This window comes from Panulirus ornatus, chromosome 61 (genome assembly GCF_036320965.1).
Source record: "Panulirus ornatus isolate Po-2019 chromosome 61, ASM3632096v1, whole genome shotgun sequence".
Taxonomy (NCBI): Eukaryota; Metazoa; Arthropoda; class Malacostraca; order Decapoda; family Palinuridae; genus Panulirus; species Panulirus ornatus.
In genome coordinates this window covers 1,796,206-1,818,061 of record NC_092284.1, presented here as the reverse complement: position 1 = coordinate 1,818,061, position 21,856 = coordinate 1,796,206, and the positions used below count along the sequence as shown (strand labels likewise).

Below are 21,856 nucleotides of genomic sequence, written 5' to 3'. Positions count from 1 at the left end.
TCCGCACCCTCCCCTCCCCCCCTGGGGTGATACCTCAAGGATTTGATCAGCGAGAGGAATGGGGGAGGGGAGGAGGGTGGCGTCCCTGGGGAGATAAGGTAGGAGGAGGAGGGAGGGGGGAGAGTACATCATGGCCGTAGCGCCCCGTCGTGCCTTGTGATAACCTTCCTCTCTCTCTCCCCACCCGTCCTGCTCCCCTCCCCACCCGTCCTGCTCCCCTCCCCACCCGTCCTGCTCCCCTCCCCGCCATGTTTATTGTTCACCCCGGCCACTATATGCAAATTGAATTAAATATCATCTGTTGTCCGGCGCGCAGGGGATCGCTTTATGATTGAGTTCGCCCCGGTGGGGAGAAGGTAGGGTGGGGTGCATAACTGGGCGAGAGGGGAGGGGAGAAGGTAGGGTGGGGTGGATAACTGGAGGGGAGAGGGAGAAGGTAGGGTGGGGTGGATAACTGGAGGGGAGAGGGAGAAGGTAGGGTGGGGTGAATAACTGGAGGGGAGAGGGAGAAGGTAGGGTGGGGTGGATAACTGGAGGGGAGAGGGAGAAGGTAGGGTGGGGTGAATAACTGGAGGGGAGAGGGAGAAGGTAGGGTGGGGGTGGATAACTGGAGGGGAGAGGGAGAAGGTAGGGTTGGGGTGGATAACTGGGCGAGAGGGGAGGGGAGAAGGTAGGGTGGGGTGAATAACTGGAGGGGAGAGGGAGAAGGTAGGGTGGGGTGAATAACTGGAGGGGAGAGGGAGAAGGTAGGGTGGGGTGGATAACTGGGCGAGAGGGGAGGGGAGAAGGTAGGGTGGGGTGGATAACTGGAGGGGAGAGGGAGAAGGTAGGGTGGGGTGGATAACTGGGCGAGAGGGGAGGGGAGAAGGTAGGGTGGGGTGAATAACTGGAGGGGAGAGGGAGAAGGTAGGGTGGGGTGAATAACTGGAGGGGAGAGGGAGAAGGTAGGGTGGGGTGAATAACTGGAGGGGAGAGGGAGAAGGTAGGGTGGGGTGAATAACTGGAGGGGAGAGGGAGAAGGTAGGGTGGGGTGGATAACTGGAGGGGAGAGGGAGAAGGTAGGGTGGGGTGAATAACTGGAGGGGAGAGGGAGAAGGTAGGGGGGGGTAATAACTGGAGGGGAGAGGGAGAAGGTAGGGTGGGTGAATAACTGAGGGGAGAGGGAGAAGGTAGGGTGGGGTGAATAACTGGAGGGGAGGGGAGAAGGTAGGGTGTATAACTTGGAGGGGTGGTTATAGTGGGGGAGGGGAGAAGGTAGGATGGGGTGTTTAACTTGGGGTGATAAAAAGAGGAGGGGAGGTTATGTCCACGTGGTAATTTATGCATTTCCACCATAACAGCGGGTGACCCACACCCCATCATTGGACTTTACACCATCGCCTTCATATCGGCCATTACATCTTCGCGTTTTTTATTGGTGGCGTTTTCTTTTTTTTTTGTTGTAGTCATCGCGTTTTTTATTATTTATCTCCCCTCTCCCCTCCCCTCTCCCCTCCCCCCCCCCCTGCTCAAGCGGGGTAACGCGCCATCGACGCCATATTGGATTCCTCATGCAGACGCGATGTCACATTATGAAATTTTTTTATTTTGTACACATTTAATTAATATAATTATTAATTATTATTAATTATATAATTATTCATCTTCGCGTTATGACGCGTCGCTCTCGCGGAGCGCGAAAGGCGCGACCTCCGTCGCGGGCATTTTTTTTTTAACGGTTTGGCGTTTTTTCGCGCGCGCGACATGTCGCGGGGCGGGGGGGGGGGGGGGGTGTCAGACACCGCGAGACGAGACGAGGTCGCTGATTGGTCGTACAGAACCGGGGGGGGGAGGGGAGGGGAGGGGAGGGGGTGGTCGACGGCTAATTGGTCGTTAATTAGGGGTGAGATAATGAGTCATTGCTGAGCGACCAACCCACAGTGACCTCACCGTATGATGACCACCCCCCCCCCACTCCCGTTTTCTAAGGGTCAGGTCGAGTCTACCCCCCCACTCCCGTTTTCTAAGGGTCAGGTCGAGTCTACTCACCACCACCCCCACTCCCGTTTTCTAAGGGTCAGGTTCTTGTGTAGAGACTCTTAAGGGCCATTTTCTATGAAACCATCGTTCGTTGGGGGGGCCCAGTGGTGGTTAGCGCCAAGTGGGTCGTTAGCAGGTCAGTCCGCAGTGGTTAAGTGGGGAACCCCCAATTGTGGTGCAGTTAGCCAGTTAACCATCAGTTATGTACACACACCTGTTAACCAATTTAACTTTGGGGAGGTGGGGGGATGACGTCATAGAAAACGAGGTGTGTTTGCGATTTACAAAAAGCACGTGTAAAAAAAAAGTGGTAGAAAATGGGAAGGGGAGGGGTGGGGGTGTCGTAGAAAACGAGGTGTGTTTTGCGATTTACAAAAAGCACGTTTAAAAAGATAAAAACAAGACGTAAATAAAAATAAATGATAAAAAATAAATGATTCGTTTGTGAGGTGTGGTCAGTGGGCATAGTGAAGGTGGAAGTGTGGGTTGGTCACTCATTATCCCACACCCACAAGTTATTCTCCAGGCGATTGTGATATGCAAATGATGTGGCGAAATAATGATGCACCGCTTGTGTGTATACACACACGAGGAGAAAGAAAATGGGATGTGGGGTGGTGGTGGTGGAGGAGGAAGGGGAGAAAACAAGGATATATATATATATATATATATATATATATATATATATATATATATATATATATATATACACACCCGGCTTGCCCACAGCCGTGGGTTGCCCACAGCTGCGGGTTGCCCACAGCTACAGGTTGCCCACAGCCGCGGGTTGCCCACAGCCGTGGGTTGCCCACAGCCGCGGGTTGCCCACAGCCGCGGGTTGCCCACAGCTGCGGATCAAGCGTTGAGGAAGCGTGAGAGAAAAGTATTTGTGGGCAACAATGTGTAAATATAGTGGGGCTGCTGGTGGCCAGAGATAAGTGGGGGTGTGGGGGGGCGGCCCTCTCCACCCACCCCACCCACACTCCACTCTCCACTCTCTCTCTCTCTCTCTCTCTCTCTCTCTCTCTCTCTCTCTCTCTCTCTCTCTCTCTCCAACACAAACAGGGGGTGTGTGCGTGGGGTGTGGGGTTAACATATGACTGGTCGAATTGTGGGTAAATTGACCACATACCCAGAACCCCACTTGTGTGGGCAAGTGAGTGGACGTAATATATATATATATATATATATATATATATATATATATATATATATATATATATATATATATATATATATATATTGCTATGAGTCCACTAGGGGGAAAATGAAACAGGATAAGTTGCCAAGTGCACTTTCGTGTCATAATCACATCATCAGGGGAGACACAAGAGAGAAATCGAAGTCATTATTTGGAGGATTGGGGAGGGTAATTTAGGGGAGGGGGGAGAGGGTTGATGGATGTGTTATATAAGGAAATGATTGAAGGATAAATAGATAGATAGATACTAGATAGATACAGTGTTCAGTATATTATAATTTTTAGTCACATCTTCTGTCTCTCTCCCCACAGGTAAGTGATGGAGGGTGATGGGGAGCCAAGTGATGGTGTCTCTCCCCACAGGTAAGTGATGGGGGGTGATGGGGAGCCAAGTGATGGTGTCTCTCCCCACAGGTAAGTGATGGGGGTGATGACTCCCCCCAACGTCAGTGGTGTACTACCTCCCCACACACGGTCAAGTGTGGGGTACTACCCTCCCCCACACACGTCAGGTGGGTGTACTACCCTCCCCCACACACGTCAGGTGGGTGTACTACCCTCCCCACACACGTCAGGTGGGTGTACTACCCTCCCCCACACACGTCAGGTGGGTGTACTACCCTCCCCCACACACGTCAGGTGGGTGTACTACCCTCCCCCACACACGTCAGGTGGGTGTACTATCCTCCCCACAACACGTCAGGTGGGTGTACTACCCTCCCCCACACACGTCAGGTGGGTGTACTACCTCCCCACACACGTCAGGTGGGTGTACTACCCTCCCCCACACATGTCAGGTGGGTGTACTACCCTCCCCCACACACGTCAGGTGGGTGTACTACCTCCCCCCACACACGTCAGGTGGGTGTACTACCCTCCCCCACACACGTCAGGTGGGGGTACTTACCCTCCCTCCCCACACGTCAAGGTGGGTGTGTACTACCCTCCCCCACACACGTCAGGTGGGTGTACTACCCTCCCCCACACACGTCAGGTGGGTGTACTACCCTCCCCCCCACACACGTCAGGTGGGTGTACTACCCCCCCCACACACGTCAGGTGGGTGTACTATCCCTCCCCCACACGTCAGGTGGGTGTACTACCCTCCCCCACACACGTCAGGTGGGTGTACTACCCTCCCCCCCACACGTCAGTGGGTTGTACTACCCTCCCCCCACAACACGTCAGGTGGGTGTACTACCCTCCCCCACACACGTCAGGTGGGTGTACTACCCTCCCCCACACACGTCAGGTGGGTGTACTACCCTCCCCCCCCACACGTCAGGTGGGTGTACTACCCTCCCCCACACACGTCAGGTGGGTGTACTACCCTCCCCCACACACGTCAGGTGGGTGTACTTACCCTCCCCCACACACGTCAGGTGGGTGTACTACCCTCCCCCACACACGTCAGGTGGGTGTACTACCCTCCCCCCACACACGTCAGGTGGGTGTACTACCCTCCCCCACACACGTCAGGTGGGTGTACTACCCTCCCCCACACACGTCAGGTGGGTGTACTACCCTCCCCCACACACGTCAGGTGGGTGTACTACCCTCCCCCACACACGTCAGGTGGGTGTACTACCCTCCCCCACACACGTCAGGTGGGTGTACTACCCTCCCCCACACACGTCAGGTGGGTGTACTACCCTCCCCCACACACGTCAGGTGGGTGTACTACCCTCCCCCCACACACGTCAGGTGGGTGTACTACCCTCCCCCCACACACGTCAGGTGGGTGTACTACCCTCCCCCCACACACGTCAGGTGGGTGTACTACCCTCCCCCACACACGTCAGGTGGGTGTACTACCCTCCCCCACACACGTCAGGTGGGTGTACTACCCTCCCCCCACACACGTCAGGTGGGTGTACTACCCTCCCCCACACACGTCAGGTGGGTGTACTACCCTCCCCCACACACGTCAGGTGGGTGTACTACCCTCCCCCACACACGTCAGGTGGGTGTACTACCCTCCCCCACACACGTCAGGTGGGTGTACTACCCTCCCCCACACACGTCAGGTGGGTGTACTACCCTCCCCCACACACGTCAGGTGGGTGTACTACCCTCCCCCCACACACGTCAGGTGGGTGTACTACCCTCCCCCCACACACGTCAGGTGGGTGTACTACCCTCCCCCCACACACGTCAGGTGGGTGTACTACCCTCCCCCACACACGTCAGGTGGGTGTACTACCCTCCCCCACACACGTCAGGTGGGTGTACTACCCTCCCCCCACACACGTCAGGTGGGTGTACTACCCTCCCCCACACACGTCAGGTGGGTGTACTACCCTCCCCCACACACGTCAGGTGGGTGTACTACCCTCCCCCACACACGTCAGGTGGGTGTACTACCCTCCCCCACAGACGTCAGGTGGGTGTACTACCCTCCCCCACACACGTCAGGTGGGTGTACTACCCCTCCCCCACACACGTCAGGTGGGTGTACTACCCTCCCCCACACACGTCAGGTGGGTGTACTACCCTCCCCCACACACGTCAGGTGGGTGTACTACCCTCCCCCACACACGTCAGGTGGGTGTACTACCCTCCCCCACACACGTCAGGTGGGTGTACTACCCTCCCCCCACACACATCAGGTGGGTGTACTACCCTCCCCCTACACACATCAGGTGGGTGTACTACCCTCCCCCCACACACGTCAGGTGGGTGTACTACCCTCCCCTCCTCCCTCAATCCACGCAGGCGACTCGTCTCCCCACCTCTTTCTCCCCAGCCTTCTCCCTCTGTCTCCCCTCACCCCTGCTCTCCCCAGCCCAAGTTGTTATCGGTGAGGGGGTGGCCTGGCCGCACCCTCCCCTCCCCTGCTATCGGTGTTTTCAACCCGATTTTTATATTGGGGTGGGGTGGGGGGGGTGAAGAGGGGGGGAGGAGGGGTTGGTATCGGGCTTTCCAGATGATTGGCTGAATCTCCCCACACCCCCACACCCCCACACCCTCCCCATGATTGGCTCCCCACCAATCCTCTCCCCTCCCTCCCCTGATTGGCTAATCCCACACCATCCCTCACACGGTGATTGGGTCGCGCGCGTTTTTTTTTTAAACACATTAATATTTTTTTTTTTTGAGCCACCTGTTCCTCCCCCACCATCATCCCCCACTATCATTCTCCACCACCACCACCACAGTGGTGTGGTAGTGGGATGAGCTGGACCCCTCGTAGCTGTGGTTGTGTGGGGGGCTACTGTTGATGGAGGGGGTCTACTGTTGTATATAGGTTGGGAGCTTCTGTTTATGTAGGGGCATCTGTTTACGTAGGGAGCTTCTGTTTATGTAGGGAGCTTCTGTTTATGTAGGGGGCATCTGTTTACGTAGGGAGCTTCTGTTTATGTAGGGGGCATCTGTTTACGTAGGGGGCATCTGTTTATGTAGGGGGCATCTGTTTATGTAGGGGGCATCTGTTTATGTAGGGGGCATCTGTTTATGTAGGGGGCATCTGTTTATGTAGGGAGCTTCTGTTTATGTAGGGGGCATCTGTTTACGTAGGGAGCTTCTGTTTATGTAGGGGGCATCTGTTTATGTAGGGGGCATCTGTTTATGTAGGGGGCATCTGTTTATGTAGGGAGCTTCTGTTTATGTAGGGGGCATCTGTTTACGTAGGGAGCTTCTGTTTATGTAGGGGGCATCTGTTTACGTGAGGGGCTCCTCTTTGCGTAGGGGCTTTTGTTTACGTGGGGAGCTACTGTTTACGTAGGGGGGGCATCTGTTTACGTAGAGGCCATCTGTTTATGTAGGGGGCTATTCTTTAACTTAGGTAACCCTCCCCTCCTGTATTATTACTTTGTATAAGTGACCATCAGGGGAAGGAGCCAAGTGAGGATATACTATTTATGGAAGGCTATAAGTCATGTGTTCCTGACGCTACCTCGCCTACGCGGGAAACTAAGCTTAATAGATTGTGAAGCTGCAGACGACCTGTGTGTGTGACCTGGATGACCTGTGTGTGACCTGGATGACCTGTGTGTGACCTGGATGACCTGTGTGTGACCTGGATGACCTGTGTGTGTGACCTGGTCACACACACAGGTCATCCAGGTCTGTCCTTTTAATGGGGGGGGTTGTGTGTGGGGGGGGATGTAAGGGGAGTATGAGGTGGGGGGAGGGGGTCGTGGCTACCCCCCCTTCCGTCCTGTGTGGGGGGGTAGGGTGTGGGGGTCGTCGTTTCCCCCGTGTGGGAGGGGGGGTCGCCCTGCTGTATCAGTCGCCACGCCTCAGTAAGGCCATAAAATTCTGGCTGCGTTGATGATGACGCGTTTAATATAGATAGTGGCACCATGATGGTGATGGTGACGGTGTGGTGATGGTAATGGTGACGGTGTGGTGACGATGGTGACGGTATTGTGACGGTTTGGTGGTGGTGATGGTGACGGTGTGTTGGTGATGGTGACGGTGTGGTGGTCATGGTGACGGTGTGGTGGTCATGGTGACGGTGTGGTGGTGATGGTGACGGTGTGGTGGTGATGGTGACGGTGTGGTGGTCATGGTGACGGTGTGGTGGTCATGGTGACGGTGTGGTGGTGATGGTGACGGTGTGGTGGTGATGGTGACGGTGTGGTGGTGATGGTGACGGTGTGGTGGTGATGGTGACGGTGTGGTGACGATGGTGACGGTGTGTTGGTGATGGTGACGGTGTGGTGTTGATGGTGACGGTGTGGTGTTGATGGTGACGGTGACGGTATGGTCATGGTGACGGTGTGGTGGTGATGGTGACGGTGTGGTGATGGTGATGGTGACGGTGTGGTGGTGATGGTGACGGTGTGGTGGTGATGGTGACGGTGTGGTGGTGATGGTGACGGTGTGGTGGTGATGGTGACGGTGTGGTGGTGATGGTGACGGTGTGGTGACGATGGTGACGGTGTGTTGGTGATGGTGACGGTGTGTTGGTGATGGTGTGGTGGTGGTGGTGGTGACGGTGTGTTGGTGATGGTGACGGCGTATTGGTGATGGTGACGGTGTGTTGGTGATGGTGACGGTGTGTTGGTGATGGTGACGGTGTTGGTGACGGTGTGTTGGTGACGGTGTTGGTGATGGTGACGGTGTGTTGGTGATGGTGACGGCGTATTGGTGATGGTGACGGTGTGGTGGTGATGGTGACGGTGTGTTGGTGATGGTGACGGCGTATTGGTGATGGTGACGGTGTGGTGGTGATGGTGACGGTGTGTTGGTGATGGTGACGGCGTATTGGTGATGGTGACGGTGTGTTGGTGATGGTGACGGTGTGTTGGTGATGGTGACGATGTGTTGGTGATGGTGACGGCGTATTGGTGATGGTGACGGTGTGTTGGTGATGGTGATGGTGTGGTGGTGATGGTGACGGTGTGGTGGTGGTGGTGACTGTGTTGGTGATGGTGACGGTGTGTTGGTGATGGAGACGGTGTTGGTGACGGGATGATGGTGACGGTGTGTTGGTGATGGTATAGTGAGGGTGGAGGTCACACTGCAGGGGTGTGACCCGATGCTGTGTGGTCAGAAATGACCCCTCCCCTCCCCCCCTCCCCACACGACACAATGGACCAAGTCGACCTGAAAACTGACAGCGTTAACCCCCCCCACCCCACCCTCCCCCCTTAATTCCCCCCACCCTCCCCCCCTTAATTCCCCCCACCCTCCCCCCTTAATTCCCCCCACCCTCCCCCCCTTAATTCCCCCCACCCTCCCCCCTTAATTCCCCCCACCCTCCCCCCTTAATTCCCCCCACCCTCCCCCCTTAATTCCCCCACCCTCCCCCTTAATTCCCCCCACCCTCCCCCCTTAATTCCCCCACCCTCCCCCCCTTAATTCCCCCCACCCTCCCCCCTTAATTCCCCCCACCCTTCCCCCCTTAATTCCCCCCACCCTCCCCCCTTAATTCCCCCCACCCTTCCCCCCTTAATTCCCCCCACCCTTCCCCCCTTAATTCCCCCCACCCTCCCCCCTTAATTCCCCCACCCTTCCCCCCTTAATTCCCCCCACCCTCCCCCCTTAATTCCCCCCACCCTTCCCCCCTTAATTCCCCCCACCCTCCCCCCTTAATTCCTCCAACCCTCCCCCTTAGATTATACCCCCTCTCTCCCCTATTTATCCCCCTCTCCCACCCCCATTACCCCCTCCCCCTTATCTATCACTCCCCCACCCCTATATACACACCCATTTCTATAGTCCCCCCCCCCCCGCTATATCGCTCCTGACCCCCCGTTTTCTAAGTATAATCAATAATGAAAAAATTATATAAATTTAACAATTACATTTACAATTACTTAATTACATTTATCCAGTTATTAGATAAAGATCAGATAAATTGCTGTACACGGTAGTGAAGAATGTCTCATATAAATTACTATATAAATCCCAGCCACAGGTAATTGCTATCACCGAGAAATGTAATCGACCAACCAATTACATTAGCAATTACCTTAAATCCACGATTTCTGAATATGGTGTTAAGTAGGTAAGTGCTACACTTTTATAAGTAAACACTTAACAGGTAGTATTATAAGTGTAGACTGCCACTAGTAATGTAAGTGTACTTAGTGTAGTAGTTACTTTTTTAAGTGTAGACTGCCACTAGTCATATAAGTGTACTTAAATCATTTTATAAGTATATGTTGTCACCATTAATATAAACGCATGACATTATTATTATTATTATTGTTGTTGTTGTAAGTACATTGTAAGTAACATCACCACCATTATAAGTACAGGTCACGTTATTCTAAGTGTCATGTGACCACTTTATAAGTACGTGTTTGATAGTGAAGATAAGAGTGTTGTGCTGGGCAAATATATGGTATGTATTTTGTTGTTGTTTACGTGTTTACGTGGGGGGGTCATGTTTACTGTTAATAAATAAAGTCAATATTGTAATATAAATTATTTAAATGTTGGTCGTTTAATGTGGGTTGTTTATTATTTATCCGTAATTATCGAACGAGCCATTTATGTGGCAGTAGTTATGGTGTTGATAAACACGCGTGGTTGTACTGTACCAGCGCAAGGCTGCGCTACATACACTAGATGGGTAATGTGGACTCCTTTGGAGTCTGTGTGTACGGCCCTTGAACACGACGGTGTGTGTGTGTGTGTGTGTGTGTGTGTGTGCGTGTGTGTATGTATGTGTGTATGTATGTGTGTGTGTGCGTATGTATGTGTGTGTGTGTGTGTGTGTGTGCGTGTGTGTATGTATGTGTGTATGTATGTGTGTGTGTGTATGTATGTGTATGTGTGTGTGTGTGTGTGTGCGTGTGTGTATGTATGTGTGTATGTATGTGTGTGTGTGTATGTATGTGTGTGTGTGCGTATGTATGTGTGTGTGTGTATGTGTGTGTGTGTGTGTGTGTGTGTGTGTGTGTATGTGTGTGTGTGTGTGTGTATGTATGTGTGTGTGTGTGTGTGTGTGCGTATGTGTGTGTGTGTATGTGTGTGTGTGTGTGTGCGTATGTATGTGTATGTGTGTGTGTGTGTGTGCGTGTGTGTATGTATGTGTGTATGTGTGTGTGTGTGTATGTATGTGTGTGTGTGTGTGTGTGCGTATGTGTGTGTGTGTGTATGTGTGTGTGTGTGTGTGTGTGTGTGTGTATGTGTGTGTGTGTGTGTGTGTGTGTGTATGTGTGTGTGTGTGTGTGTGCGTATGTGTGTGTGTGTGTATGTGTGTGTGTGTGTGTGTGTGTGTGTGTGTGTTAAAATTGTGGAATTGTGTTCATTTTCTCCCCTCTTTATCTTCCCAACATCCCCTCCCCATTCATCATAGTCTCCCCCACCCATCTCTCCCCACCGGAGCCTCTCTCGTCTCCCCTCCCCCAGCAACACCTCCCCAGCCGCTGTATGTCCAGCCTCACCCCATCATACTCTCCCCTCTCCCCAGTACAGAAGGGGTGGGGTGGTTATCAATATTTTGGGGAGAGGTGTCTCATCTCGTACCTCAATTCATCATGGCCTATCTCTCCCACACACACTCTCCCCCGCCCCGTCTCCCCTCTCCCCCGCCCCGTCTCCCCTCTCCCCCGCCCCGTCTCCCCTCTCCCCCGCCCCGTCTCCCAGTAGCCACACACCTGCTTCCTCCCCAGCCATCGTCTCCCCACTGTTGTCTTCCCCATTATAATCTCCCCATTATTTGTATTGTACGTCACAGGCGACCAGTGACGTATGGGGGGGTACACTGGTGGGGCCCCACCTCTTGTCATGATGATAATAATAATAATAATAATAAAAATAATAATAATAATAATAATATTATTATTATTATTATTATTAATAGTATTATTATGATTATTAATATTATTATTATTATTATTATTATTATTATTATTATTATTATTATAATGATAATAATAATGATAATAAAAAGGTATGATAATTTTATTATTATTATTATTATTATTAATTATTATTAATATTATTATTATTATTATTATAATTAATATTATTATTATTATTATTATTATTATTATTAATATTATTATTATTATTATTATAATTAATATTATTATTATTATTATTATAATTAATATTATTAATATTATTATTATTATTATTATTATTATTATTATTATTATTATTGTACTAATGATAATAATAATAATTATAATTATGTGAATGATAAGTATTTTATAATAATAATAATAATAATAATAATAATAATGATAATAATGTATAATAATAGTAATAATTGTAGTAATAATGATAATGAGGCACACAGTGAATATTATTTATTTATTATGAATAAATATAAACATATACACATGAACAACACTTATGTATACGACACTTTGGCCTGACCCTTGTGGATAGGGTTAACCTTTGACCTGCTCCTCAGGTCAAAGGTCAGGTCAAGGCGGTCGTACGTTTAACCTTCAAAGGCATGAAATTATCCTACGCCCGCCACCGCTGTTTAGTCTTACGTCCGCCACCGCTGCTGGGTCGTACGCCCGCCACCGCTGCTGGGTCGTACGCCCGCCACCGCTGCTGGGTCGTACGCCCGCCACCGCTGCTGGGTCGTACGCCCGCCACCGCTGCTGGTTCGTACGCCCGCCACCGCTGCTGGGTCGTACGCCCGCCACCGCTGCTGGGTCGTACGCCCGCCACCGCTGCTGGGTCGTACGCCCGCCACCGCTGCTGGGTCGTACGCCCGCCACCGCTGCTGGGTCGCACGCCCGCCACCGCTGCCGAGTCGTACGCCCGCCACCACTGCTAAGTCGTACGCCCGCCACCCGCTGTTGAGTCGTACGTCCGCCACCGCTGCCGCGGGCAGTTGAGCTGTGAGGTGCCGACGCCGACCTGCTGCCGGGCCAGTGGCATGTGTAGAAACTGTCGTACCGCTCTGAGAGAATGTAGTAGGGGGTTGAAGAGGGGGGGTAAATCAGTCGTCAACAGTGGAAGAAACTACCCCCACCCCCATTTTCTCTCTTTCCCCTCACATTACCATCACCCGTTTTCTGTGCACCTTCTCCCTCGTCTTTACCTCCCTTAAAACACACACACATACATATTTCCCCTCTCCCTTCTCTCAACCCCCCCTTCCCATTCCCCTCCAAGAAACCTCCCCCTCCCCTCCCCCCTCCCCTCACCCTCCCCTCGTGATAACATTGACAGTTAACAGCGTCCTTTTGATCTTCCCATTTTCTCGTGGTGGCTCCTCCTCCTCCCTCCCCCCATTTTCTGTTGGCGCTATCGCGTTATGATTTTCTATTTCCCTGGGCGGCTGTTATCTGCCAGGCTTATCGAGATGTTATCGCCTTCCCCTCTGCCTCCCGGGGGGGGGGGGAGTAACCAACCCCTCCCCTCCCCCCACGTGGCCCAGGGAGACCCAATAATGGAGACCAGGAAATTACCATTGTCTTGTGTGTGATCTGCCGTGTTATCTCTCTCTCTCTCTCTCTCTCTCTCTCTCTCTCTCTCTCTCTCTCTCTCTCTCTCTCTCTCATACTCTCTCTCTCTCTCTCTCTCTCTCTCTCTCTCTCTCATACTCTCTCTCTCTCTCTCTCTCTCTCTCTCTCTCTCTCTCTCTCTCTCTCTCTCTCTCATACTCTCTCTGTCTCTCTCTCTCTCTCTCTCTCTCTCTCTCTCTCTCTCTCTCTCTCTCTCTCTCTCATACTCTCTCTCTCTCATACTCTCTCTGCCTCTCATCTCTCTCTCTCTCTCTCTCTCTCTCTCTCTCTCTCTCTCTCTCTCTCTCTCTCTCTCTCTCTGCCTCTCATACTCTCTCTCTCATACTCTCTCTCTCTCTCATACTCTCTCTCTGTCTCTCATACTCTCTCTCTCTCTCTCTCTCTGTCTCTCTCTCTCTCTCTCTCTCTCTCCTGATCGTACTTGTGGGGTGGGGGTTGGGGGGGGGGGTTTGAGTCGTTCTGACGACCCCCCCCCCCACACTCCTCTGTAAGGGTCGTTAGAGGAGGTCACGTGGTCGTTTGTGTTAGGTAATGACCTGGTCATACGGGGGTTGGGGGGTGGTTAATCACCTCGTTCGGTAGTTAGGGAAGGAGGGCCGTCGTCTGGCGTGGTTAGGTTGCCCCCCAGGGCGAATGGGTCACGTGGGTAGTTAGGGCGTGACAGGTGTCGTTACGAACATGGTCACACACGTAGTGACAGGTCGTCTGCAGGTCAACACAGGTCACATGCTACTTAATTACAGGTCACACCTTAATTGCTGGTCACATATAGTTAATTACAGGTTACACAATTACAGGTCATATATACTTAATTACAGGTCACATATACTTAATTACAGGTCACATATACTTAATTACAGGTCACATATACTTAATTACAGGTCACATATACCCCACGTGTTCCCCACGTGTCGTAGAAGGCGACTGAAAAGAGGGGGGGGGTGTTTGCTGGAAGTCCTCCCCTCCTGTATTATTACTTTTCCAAAAGGAAGGAACAGAGAAGGTGGCCAAGTGAGGATATTCCCCTCTAATGCCCAGTCCTCTGTTCTCAACGCTACCTCGTTAACGTGGGAAATGGCGATTTCATGTGTGTGGCGGCGACGGGAATGGATGAAGGCAGACAGCATGAATTATGTACATATGTATATGTGTGTGTATATGTATGTATATGTGTGTGTATATGTATGTATATGTCTGTGTATATGTATGTATATGTCTGTGTCTATATATGTATGTCTTTGTGTGTATATGTATGTATATGTCTGTGTCTATATATGTATGTATATGTCTGTGTGTGTATATGTATGTATATGTCTGTGTCTATATATGTATATGTCTGTGTGTGTATATGTATGTGTATGTCTGTGTGTGTATATGTATGTATATGTCTGTGTCTATATGTATGTATATGTCTGTGTCTATATGTATGTATATGTCTGTGTATGTATATATATGTATACGTTGAGATGTATAGGTATGTATATGTGCGTGTGTGTGGACGTGTATGTATATACATGTGTATGTGGGTGGGTTGGGCCATTCTTTCGTCTGTTTCCTTGCGCTACCTCGCTAACGCGGGAGACAGCGACAAAGCAAAATAAATAATAGATACATATATATATATATAATGTATATAGTAACAGGTCATATAGATTGTTACAAACTGGCCAATTGGGGTCGTTACAATAACCTTCACGAAGGTAGTTGAGCATTTCTCCCCCCCCCCTCAACACGTGAATATATATATATATATATATATATATATATATATATATACATATATATATATATATATATATATATATATATTGAGACATTGGCAGGGGGGGAGGTAGAGGTGGGTTCATGGGGGGGTAGGAGGGGGAGGCCCGTACTACCCCCCCCCCCCCCCCCTACGCGTCTGGGGAGGGAGGGTGGTTGGTGGGGGGAAGGGCCGGGGAGGGGAGGGGCGCCGCCCGGCCGACCAGCAGTTCCCGCCAGTCACCCCGCGTCGCCCGTGGAGGGAGGACGTCCGCCGCTACCGCTCTCCCCCGCTCCCGCTCCTCCTCATCATCTTCCACTCTCTCATTTTTCTCCCCTCTCCCCCCCACACGTACATACTCTCCCTCCTCCTTATCCTCCCCGAACTAAGCTCCCCAACCCTCCCCGTCCTGCCCCAGCTGGGGAGATGGTGGTAGAAGACAAGAGAGAAATTTATATATATTTGTGAGGGACGGTGAGAGAGTCCGCTACTCTTCCCCCCCCACACTGTGTGTTTACTTGACCAGTGTCTAGCGGGAAGTGCTGAGTGCGCTACTGTGTGTGTAGCGGGGACCGCTCACTACCCTCAGTGTCTAGCGAGAAGTGCTTAAACCGTCGTCTGTGTAGCGGGAAATACACTCATAACTGGTCGTGGATTGTATACGCGCTAGTGTTAGCGGTAGAGTGCTCAATACGCTCGCTACAGTTTAGCGGCAGAGTGCTCAATACGCTCGCTACAGTTTAGCGGCAGAGTGCTGAATACACTTGCTACATGTTAGCGTTAGAGTGCTGAATACACTCGCTGCAGTTTAGCGGCAGAGTGCTGAATACACTCGCTACAGTTTAGCGGCAGAGTGCTGAATACACTCGCTACATGTTAGCGTCAGAGTGCTGAATACACTCGCTACAGTTTAGCGTCAGAGTGCTGAATACACTCGCTACATGTTAGCGGCAGAGTGCTGAACACACACACACACACACGCGCTAGTGTTAGCGACAGTGCTGAACATACTGTCTAGCGGATAGTGCTAAATAACCGCGCAGTTGTAGATACAACAACCCCCACCCCCCCAGAGAGGCCCCGGCCCCCCCCTGTTGTTGTAGGTGGGGTTGTGGGGGGGTTGTATGGGAATACAACACCACCACGTACAACGCATGACGTCATACGTAAGCCCCTGGGAACGGTACTGACGATGGACCTGGCCGCTGTGCTGAACACGCTACAGTTTAGCGTGTCCGGGGGGGCCGCTTCTACCTCTACCTCTACCGCAGTCTACCAGCGAGAGTTGTACGTCCGCCACCTACTGGCATCGGCTGCTCTGACCTCGGGTAAGGCTGAGATGTGGATGTGTGGGGGTCCAGGGTGGATGTGGGGGTGTCAGGGGTGGATATTGTGGATGTGGGGGTGCCCAGGGGTGGATATTGTGGATGTGTGGGTGTCAGGGGTGGATATTGTGGATGTCAGGGGTGGATATTGTGGATGTGGGGGTGCCAGGAGTGGATATTGTGGATGTGGGGGTGCCAGGAGTGGATATTGTGGATGTGTGGGGGTCCAGGGTGGATATTGTGGATGTGGGGGTGCCAGGAGTGGATATTGTGGATGTGGGGGTGTCACGAAGGTAGTTGAGCATTTCCCCCCCCCCCTCACACGTGGAATATGTATATATATAGATATATTGATATATAGTACCAGATGATATATATAATATGATATATATATGAGCATTGCAGGGTGGAGTAATGGTGGGTTATGGGGGGTAGGAGTGGGAGGCCGTACTACCCCCCCCCCCCTCACGCTTGGGAGTGGGGGTGGTGGTGGGAATGCCGGGAGGGAGGGGGCCGCCCGGCGACCAGCAGTTCGCATCACCCCGCGTCGCGTGGAGGGAGGACGTCGCCGCTACGCTCCCCCGTCGCTCCTCCTCATATCTTCCACTTTTTTTCTCCCCTCCCCCCCACACGTACATACTCTCCTCCTTATCTCCCCGAACTAAGCTCCCACCCCCGTCTGGCCAGTGGGAGATGGTGGTAGAAGACAAGAGGAGAAATTATTATATTTGTAGGGACGGTGAGGAGTCGATACTCTGTCCCCCCCCACACTGTGTGGTTACTTGACCAGGTCTACGGAAGTCTGTGCGCTACTGTGGGTGTGAGGGGGGACCGCTCCTACCTCAGTGTCTGCGGATGCTTAAACCGTCGTCTGTGTAGCGGGAAATGACTCATATGTGTGGATTGTATACGGGTGCTAGTGGTACGGTATGAGTGTCAATACGCTCGCTACAGTTTAGCGGCAGAGTGTCAATACGCTCGGCTAAGTTAGCGCAGAGTGCTGAATCCTTCAAGTTAGGCGTTGAGAGTGTGAATACCTCGCTGCAGTTTAGCGGAGAGTGCGATACCTCGCTACAGGTTTAGCGGCAGAGTGTGAATCATCTCGTGATGTTAGGTGTCAGGGGTGGATATACTCGCTACAGTGTTGCGCAGAGTGGCTGGATACACTGCTACATGTTAGCGGAGTGCTGAACACACACACACACACCGCGTAGTGTAGCGACAGTTGCTGAACATACTGTCCAGCAGATAGTGCTAAATACCGCGCAGTTGTAGATAAACAACCCCCACCCCCCCAGAGAGGCCCCGGCCCCCCCTGTGTTGTGAGTGGGGTTGTGGGGGGGTTGTATGGGAATACAACACCACCACGTACAACGCATGACGTCATACGTAAGCCCCTGGGAACGTACTGACGATGGACCTGGCCGCTGTGCTGAACACGCTACAGTTTTAGCGTTCTGGGGGGCCGCTTCTACCTCACCTGTACCGCAGTCACCAGCGAGAGTTGTACGTCCGCCACCTACTGGCATCGGCTGCTCTGACCTCGGGTAAGGATGAGATGTGGATGTGTGGGGGTCCAGGGGTGGATATTGTGGATGTGGGGGTGCCAGGAGTGGATATTGTGGATGTGTGGGGGTCAGGGGTGGATATTGTGGATGTGTGGGGGTCCAGGGTGGATATTGTGGATGTGGGGGTGCCCAGGGGTGGATATTGTGGATGTGGGGGTGCCCAGGGGTGGATATTGTGGATGTGTGGGTGCCCAGGGGTGGATATTGTGGATGTGTGGGTGCCCAGGGGTGGACATTGTGGATGTAGGGGTGCCAGGGGTGGATATTGTGGATGTGTGGGTGTCAGAGTTGGATATTGTGGATATGTGGGTGCCCAGGGGTGGATATTGTGGATGTGTGGGTGTCAGAGTTGGATATCGTGGATATGTGGGTGCCCAGGGGTGGACATTGTGGATGTAGGGGTGCCAGGGGTGGATATTGTGGATGTGGGGGTGCCCAGGGGTGGATATTGTGGATGTGGGGGTGCCCAGGGGTGGATATTGTGGATGTGTGGGTGTCACAGTTGGATATTGTGGATATATGGGTGCCCAGGGGTGGACATTGTGGATGTAGGGGTGCCAGGGGTGGATATTGTGGATGTGGGGGTGCCCAGGGGTGGATATTGTGGATGTGTGGGTGCCCAGGGGTGGATATTGTGGATGTGTGGGTGCCCAGGGGTGGATATTGTGGATGTGTGGGTGCCAGGGGTGGATATGTGGGTGCCCAGGGGTGGATATTGTGGATATGTGGGTGTCAGGGGTGGATATTGTGGATATGTGGGTGCCCAGGGGTGGATATTGTGGATATGTGGGTGTCAGGGGTGGATATTGTGGATATGTGGGTGCCCAGGGGTGGATATGTGGGTGTCAGGGGTGGATATTGTCTACATGTGGATGCCGGGGTGTGGATAGTCTCCATGTGGATATAACACACACACACACGCTCCCCACCCCGCTTCCTCCCTCCCCCGACCCCAGTCTTTTGTCTCCCCAGTATCTGTGCCTCCCATCTCCCCAGCGCTGCTATCGCCGTCTCTCATCTCCCCAGCGCTATCGCCGTCTCCCATCTCCCTCTACCTTATCAGAGCTTCCCCCCCCCCTCCCTCTCCCATCCCCCACCCCCCCCCTTTCCCCCCACACTAGAAGGATTACGAAGGAATATGGTGATGGGGGAGTGATGGTGAAGATATGGGGAGGGAATGGTGAAGATATGGGGAGGGAATGGTGAAGATATGGGGAGGGAATGGTGAAGATATGGGGAGTAATGGTGAAGATATGGGGAGTAATGTGAAGGGAGGGGTGATGGGTGGAGAGGAGATGATGAAGCGTGACGGTGATGGTGAATAGGACGGGATGGTGAGTGATGGTGTCTGTGTGGAGGGGGAATGGGTGGATCGTGGTGATGGTGAGTGGCTTGGCCGGTGATAGTGAAGATGTGTGGGGTGATAGTGACGGGGTCCGTGAGTGGTCGCTCGCCACCAATAAATAGCGAGTTGATACTGATATATATATGTTCACAAGTGCACTTTCGTGTCATAATCCTCATATATATAATATAAAATATATATATAAAATTTTATTAAAAAATGTGTGAATGAACGAAGTGCACTGGAACAAATATATATATTATTATAAATATATATAAATATATATATGTTATGTATAAAGATAGTAGAGGAGATGGATGTCTAGCGAGGTTAGCAGGTGGGGTGTGGGGGGTGAGTAGATAAGGTACGAGGATACACAACTTAAGGCGATCGAGGCGATATGTGTCTCCCCTCACTCCCTCCCCACATCCTCTGTGCAGTGTATATAATGACCCAGCTAATGTGTGAGGGGAGGGAGAGGAGGGGTGAAGGGGAGAAGATGGATGAAGATAAGATTTTGTGTGATTTTTTTTTTTTTTTTTTTTTTTTTTTTTTTTTTTTTTTTTTTTTTTTTTTTTTTTTTTATATATATATATATATATATATATATATAGATAGATATAGATAGATAGATAGATCTAGCGAGGTTAGCAGGTGGGGTGGGGGGGGGGGGGGAGTAGATAAGGTACGAGGATACACAACGTTAAGGCGATCGAGGCGATATGGCTGTCTCCCCTCACCTCCCCTCCCCACTCCTCCTGTGCAGTGTATATAATGACCCGCTAATGGTGAGGGGAGGGGAGGGGGTGAGGGGAGAGATGGTGAAGATAATGAGCTTGGCGACGTGCTGTGTGCCTGCCCCCCCCCCCCCCCGGGGGAGATAGTGAGGGGATAGAGTAAATGAAGGTTTCAGGACACGACGCGTTTGCAACGCTGTGCCACACACACACACACACACAGATTTCCATCATAATTGTTTTTTATTTTTTTTTTTATTTTTGTTTTTTCGTAAACTACCTTCTTCCCTCCCCCCCCCCCCCCCCCACGACGACGACGACGTTTGCAACGCTGATGATGTGTTTCTCGTTTTCTGTCGCTCCTGCGTCCGTCAGTGTTGCCACCTGGAGAGAGATAGATAGATAGGTAGATAGAGAGAGAGATAGATAGATAGAGAGAGAGAGAGAGAGAGAGAGAGAGAGAGAGAGAGAGAGAGCTTGTATGGCGTCTTTGGTGAGTATTTATCTCTATATATCATTTCTAGGCTTGTTATCTCTCGCTATCAGTGCAGGATGTGTGATAAGAGATAACACGTGATAACACCACGTGTTATCCTGCTCTGGTAATGACTCAACCACCCTCGTATGTTGTTGCTCTAGTTGGTAACGCTGCTGCTTGACTGACGTCAGAGGGTTGGTTGCTTGTGTTGTGCGTTGGTAACACTGCTGTGGGGGAGGGGGGGGGTCCCTACACTCATGAGTCACCAGGCCTGACTGACTCATGACTCACCAGGCCTGACTGACTCATGAGTCACTGGGTGTGACTGACTCATGACTCACCAGGCCTGACTGACTCATGACTCACCAGGCCTGACTGACTCATGACTCACCAGGCCTGACTGACTCATGAGTCACTGGGTGTGACTGACTCATGACTCACCAGGCCTGACTGACTCATGACTCACCGGGCGTGACTGACTCATGAGTCACTGGGTCTGCCAGACTCATGACTCACCAGGCCTGACTGACTCATGACTCACCAGGCCTGACTGACTCATGAGTCACTGGGTCTGCCAGACTCATGAGTCACCAGGCCTGACTGACTCATGAGTCACTGGGTCTGACTGACTCATGACTCACCAGGCCTGACTGACTCGTGACTCACCAGGTCTGTAAGACTCATGACTCACCAGGCCTGACTGACTCATGACTCACCGGGTGTGGAATTCAGGCAATCGTCTGGTCACGATAGATAGGTGGGTAGATAAATAGATAGATAAAGATTCCATTATGGAGTAGATGGATAGATAAATAGATAGATAAAGATTCCATTATGGACTCCCGTTTTCTATGGATTATATTTTTTCCGATTAATTAATGGTGTGTGTTGGTCACGTGAGGGTGGGTGGTGGGTTGTCTACTGGTCCTGGGTGGGTCGGAAGCCAGAGTCGGCGGAGTGGGTTGGGAGGCGGCTATCGGCGCGATCGGAGCCGCCCGACGCGGTATCGGCACATCGGAACTCTCGCAGCTTATCGCCTCACATGGCCGACGCTACACACACACACACACACACACGGAGGAAGGAAGAAAGAAAGAAGGGAAAAAGAAATGTGTGTGTGTGTGTGTGTGTCTGTATGTGTATGTGTGTGTGTTTGTCTGTATGTGTGTGTGTTTGTCTGTATGTGTGTTTGATTATGTGTGTGTGTTTGTCTGTATGTGTGTGTGTGTGTGTGTGTTTGTCTGTATGTGTATGTGTGTGTGTTTGTCTGTATGTGTGTGTGTTTGTCTGTATGTGTGTTTGATTATGTGTGTGTGTTTGTCTGTATGTGTGTGTGTGTGTGTGTGTGTATGTGTTCATATATGTATGTGTCTGTCTGACTGTATTTATCTGTCTTTATTATTATTATTATTATTATTATTATATTAAGTAATCAATATTGTGAAATGGTTTAGTAGTAGTAGTAATGACAGTAGTCGTAGACGTAGACTTTCATAAGATTGTTTGATCTTCTTAGATGAATTAGGAATAATTATAATAATAATCTCTG

The 21,856-nt window shown here is 51.3% G+C and overlaps 2 protein-coding genes and 1 long non-coding RNA gene across 12 annotated transcripts in view; 2 read left to right on the top strand and 1 right to left on the bottom strand.

The window, feature by feature from the left end:
• The window catches only part of LOC139767456 (uncharacterized), a 163,527-nt gene that overhangs the window by 80,895 nt on the left and 60,776 nt on the right, over positions 1–21,856 (bottom strand). The window contains exon 5 of one of the 4 annotated variants that reach the window (XM_071696854.1): positions 11,925–12,545. The exons of 1 other annotated variant lie outside the window; for it this stretch is intronic. The gene's annotated coding sequence lies outside the window, so the exon portion shown is untranslated. Of the gene's footprint in view, positions 1–11,924; positions 12,546–20,139; positions 20,214–21,856 lie in introns of those variants that run through there. 2 more of the 4 variants (XM_071696857.1, XM_071696855.1) reach the window with 2 other exon arrangements.
• The window catches only part of ush (Zinc finger protein ush), a 330,832-nt gene that overhangs the window by 251,875 nt on the left and 57,101 nt on the right, over positions 1–21,856 (top strand). For 2 of the 7 annotated variants that reach the window (XM_071696847.1, XM_071696845.1), the window contains exon 1: positions 15,092–16,182. The exons of the other annotated variants lie outside the window; for them this stretch is intronic. In XM_071696847.1, coding sequence (XP_071552948.1) covers positions 16,047–16,182 — 136 coding nt within the window. In that variant the 5' untranslated portion in view covers positions 15,092–16,046. Of the gene's footprint in view, positions 1–15,091; positions 16,183–21,856 lie in introns of those variants that run through there. 7 annotated transcript variants of the gene reach the window in all.
• The window catches only part of LOC139767457 (uncharacterized), a 35,115-nt gene continuing 30,930 nt past the window's right edge, over positions 17,672–21,856 (top strand). The window contains exon 1 of the long non-coding RNA XR_011717131.1: positions 17,672–17,726. This is a non-coding gene — a long non-coding RNA (uncharacterized lncRNA). The remainder of the gene's footprint in view (positions 17,727–21,856) is intronic.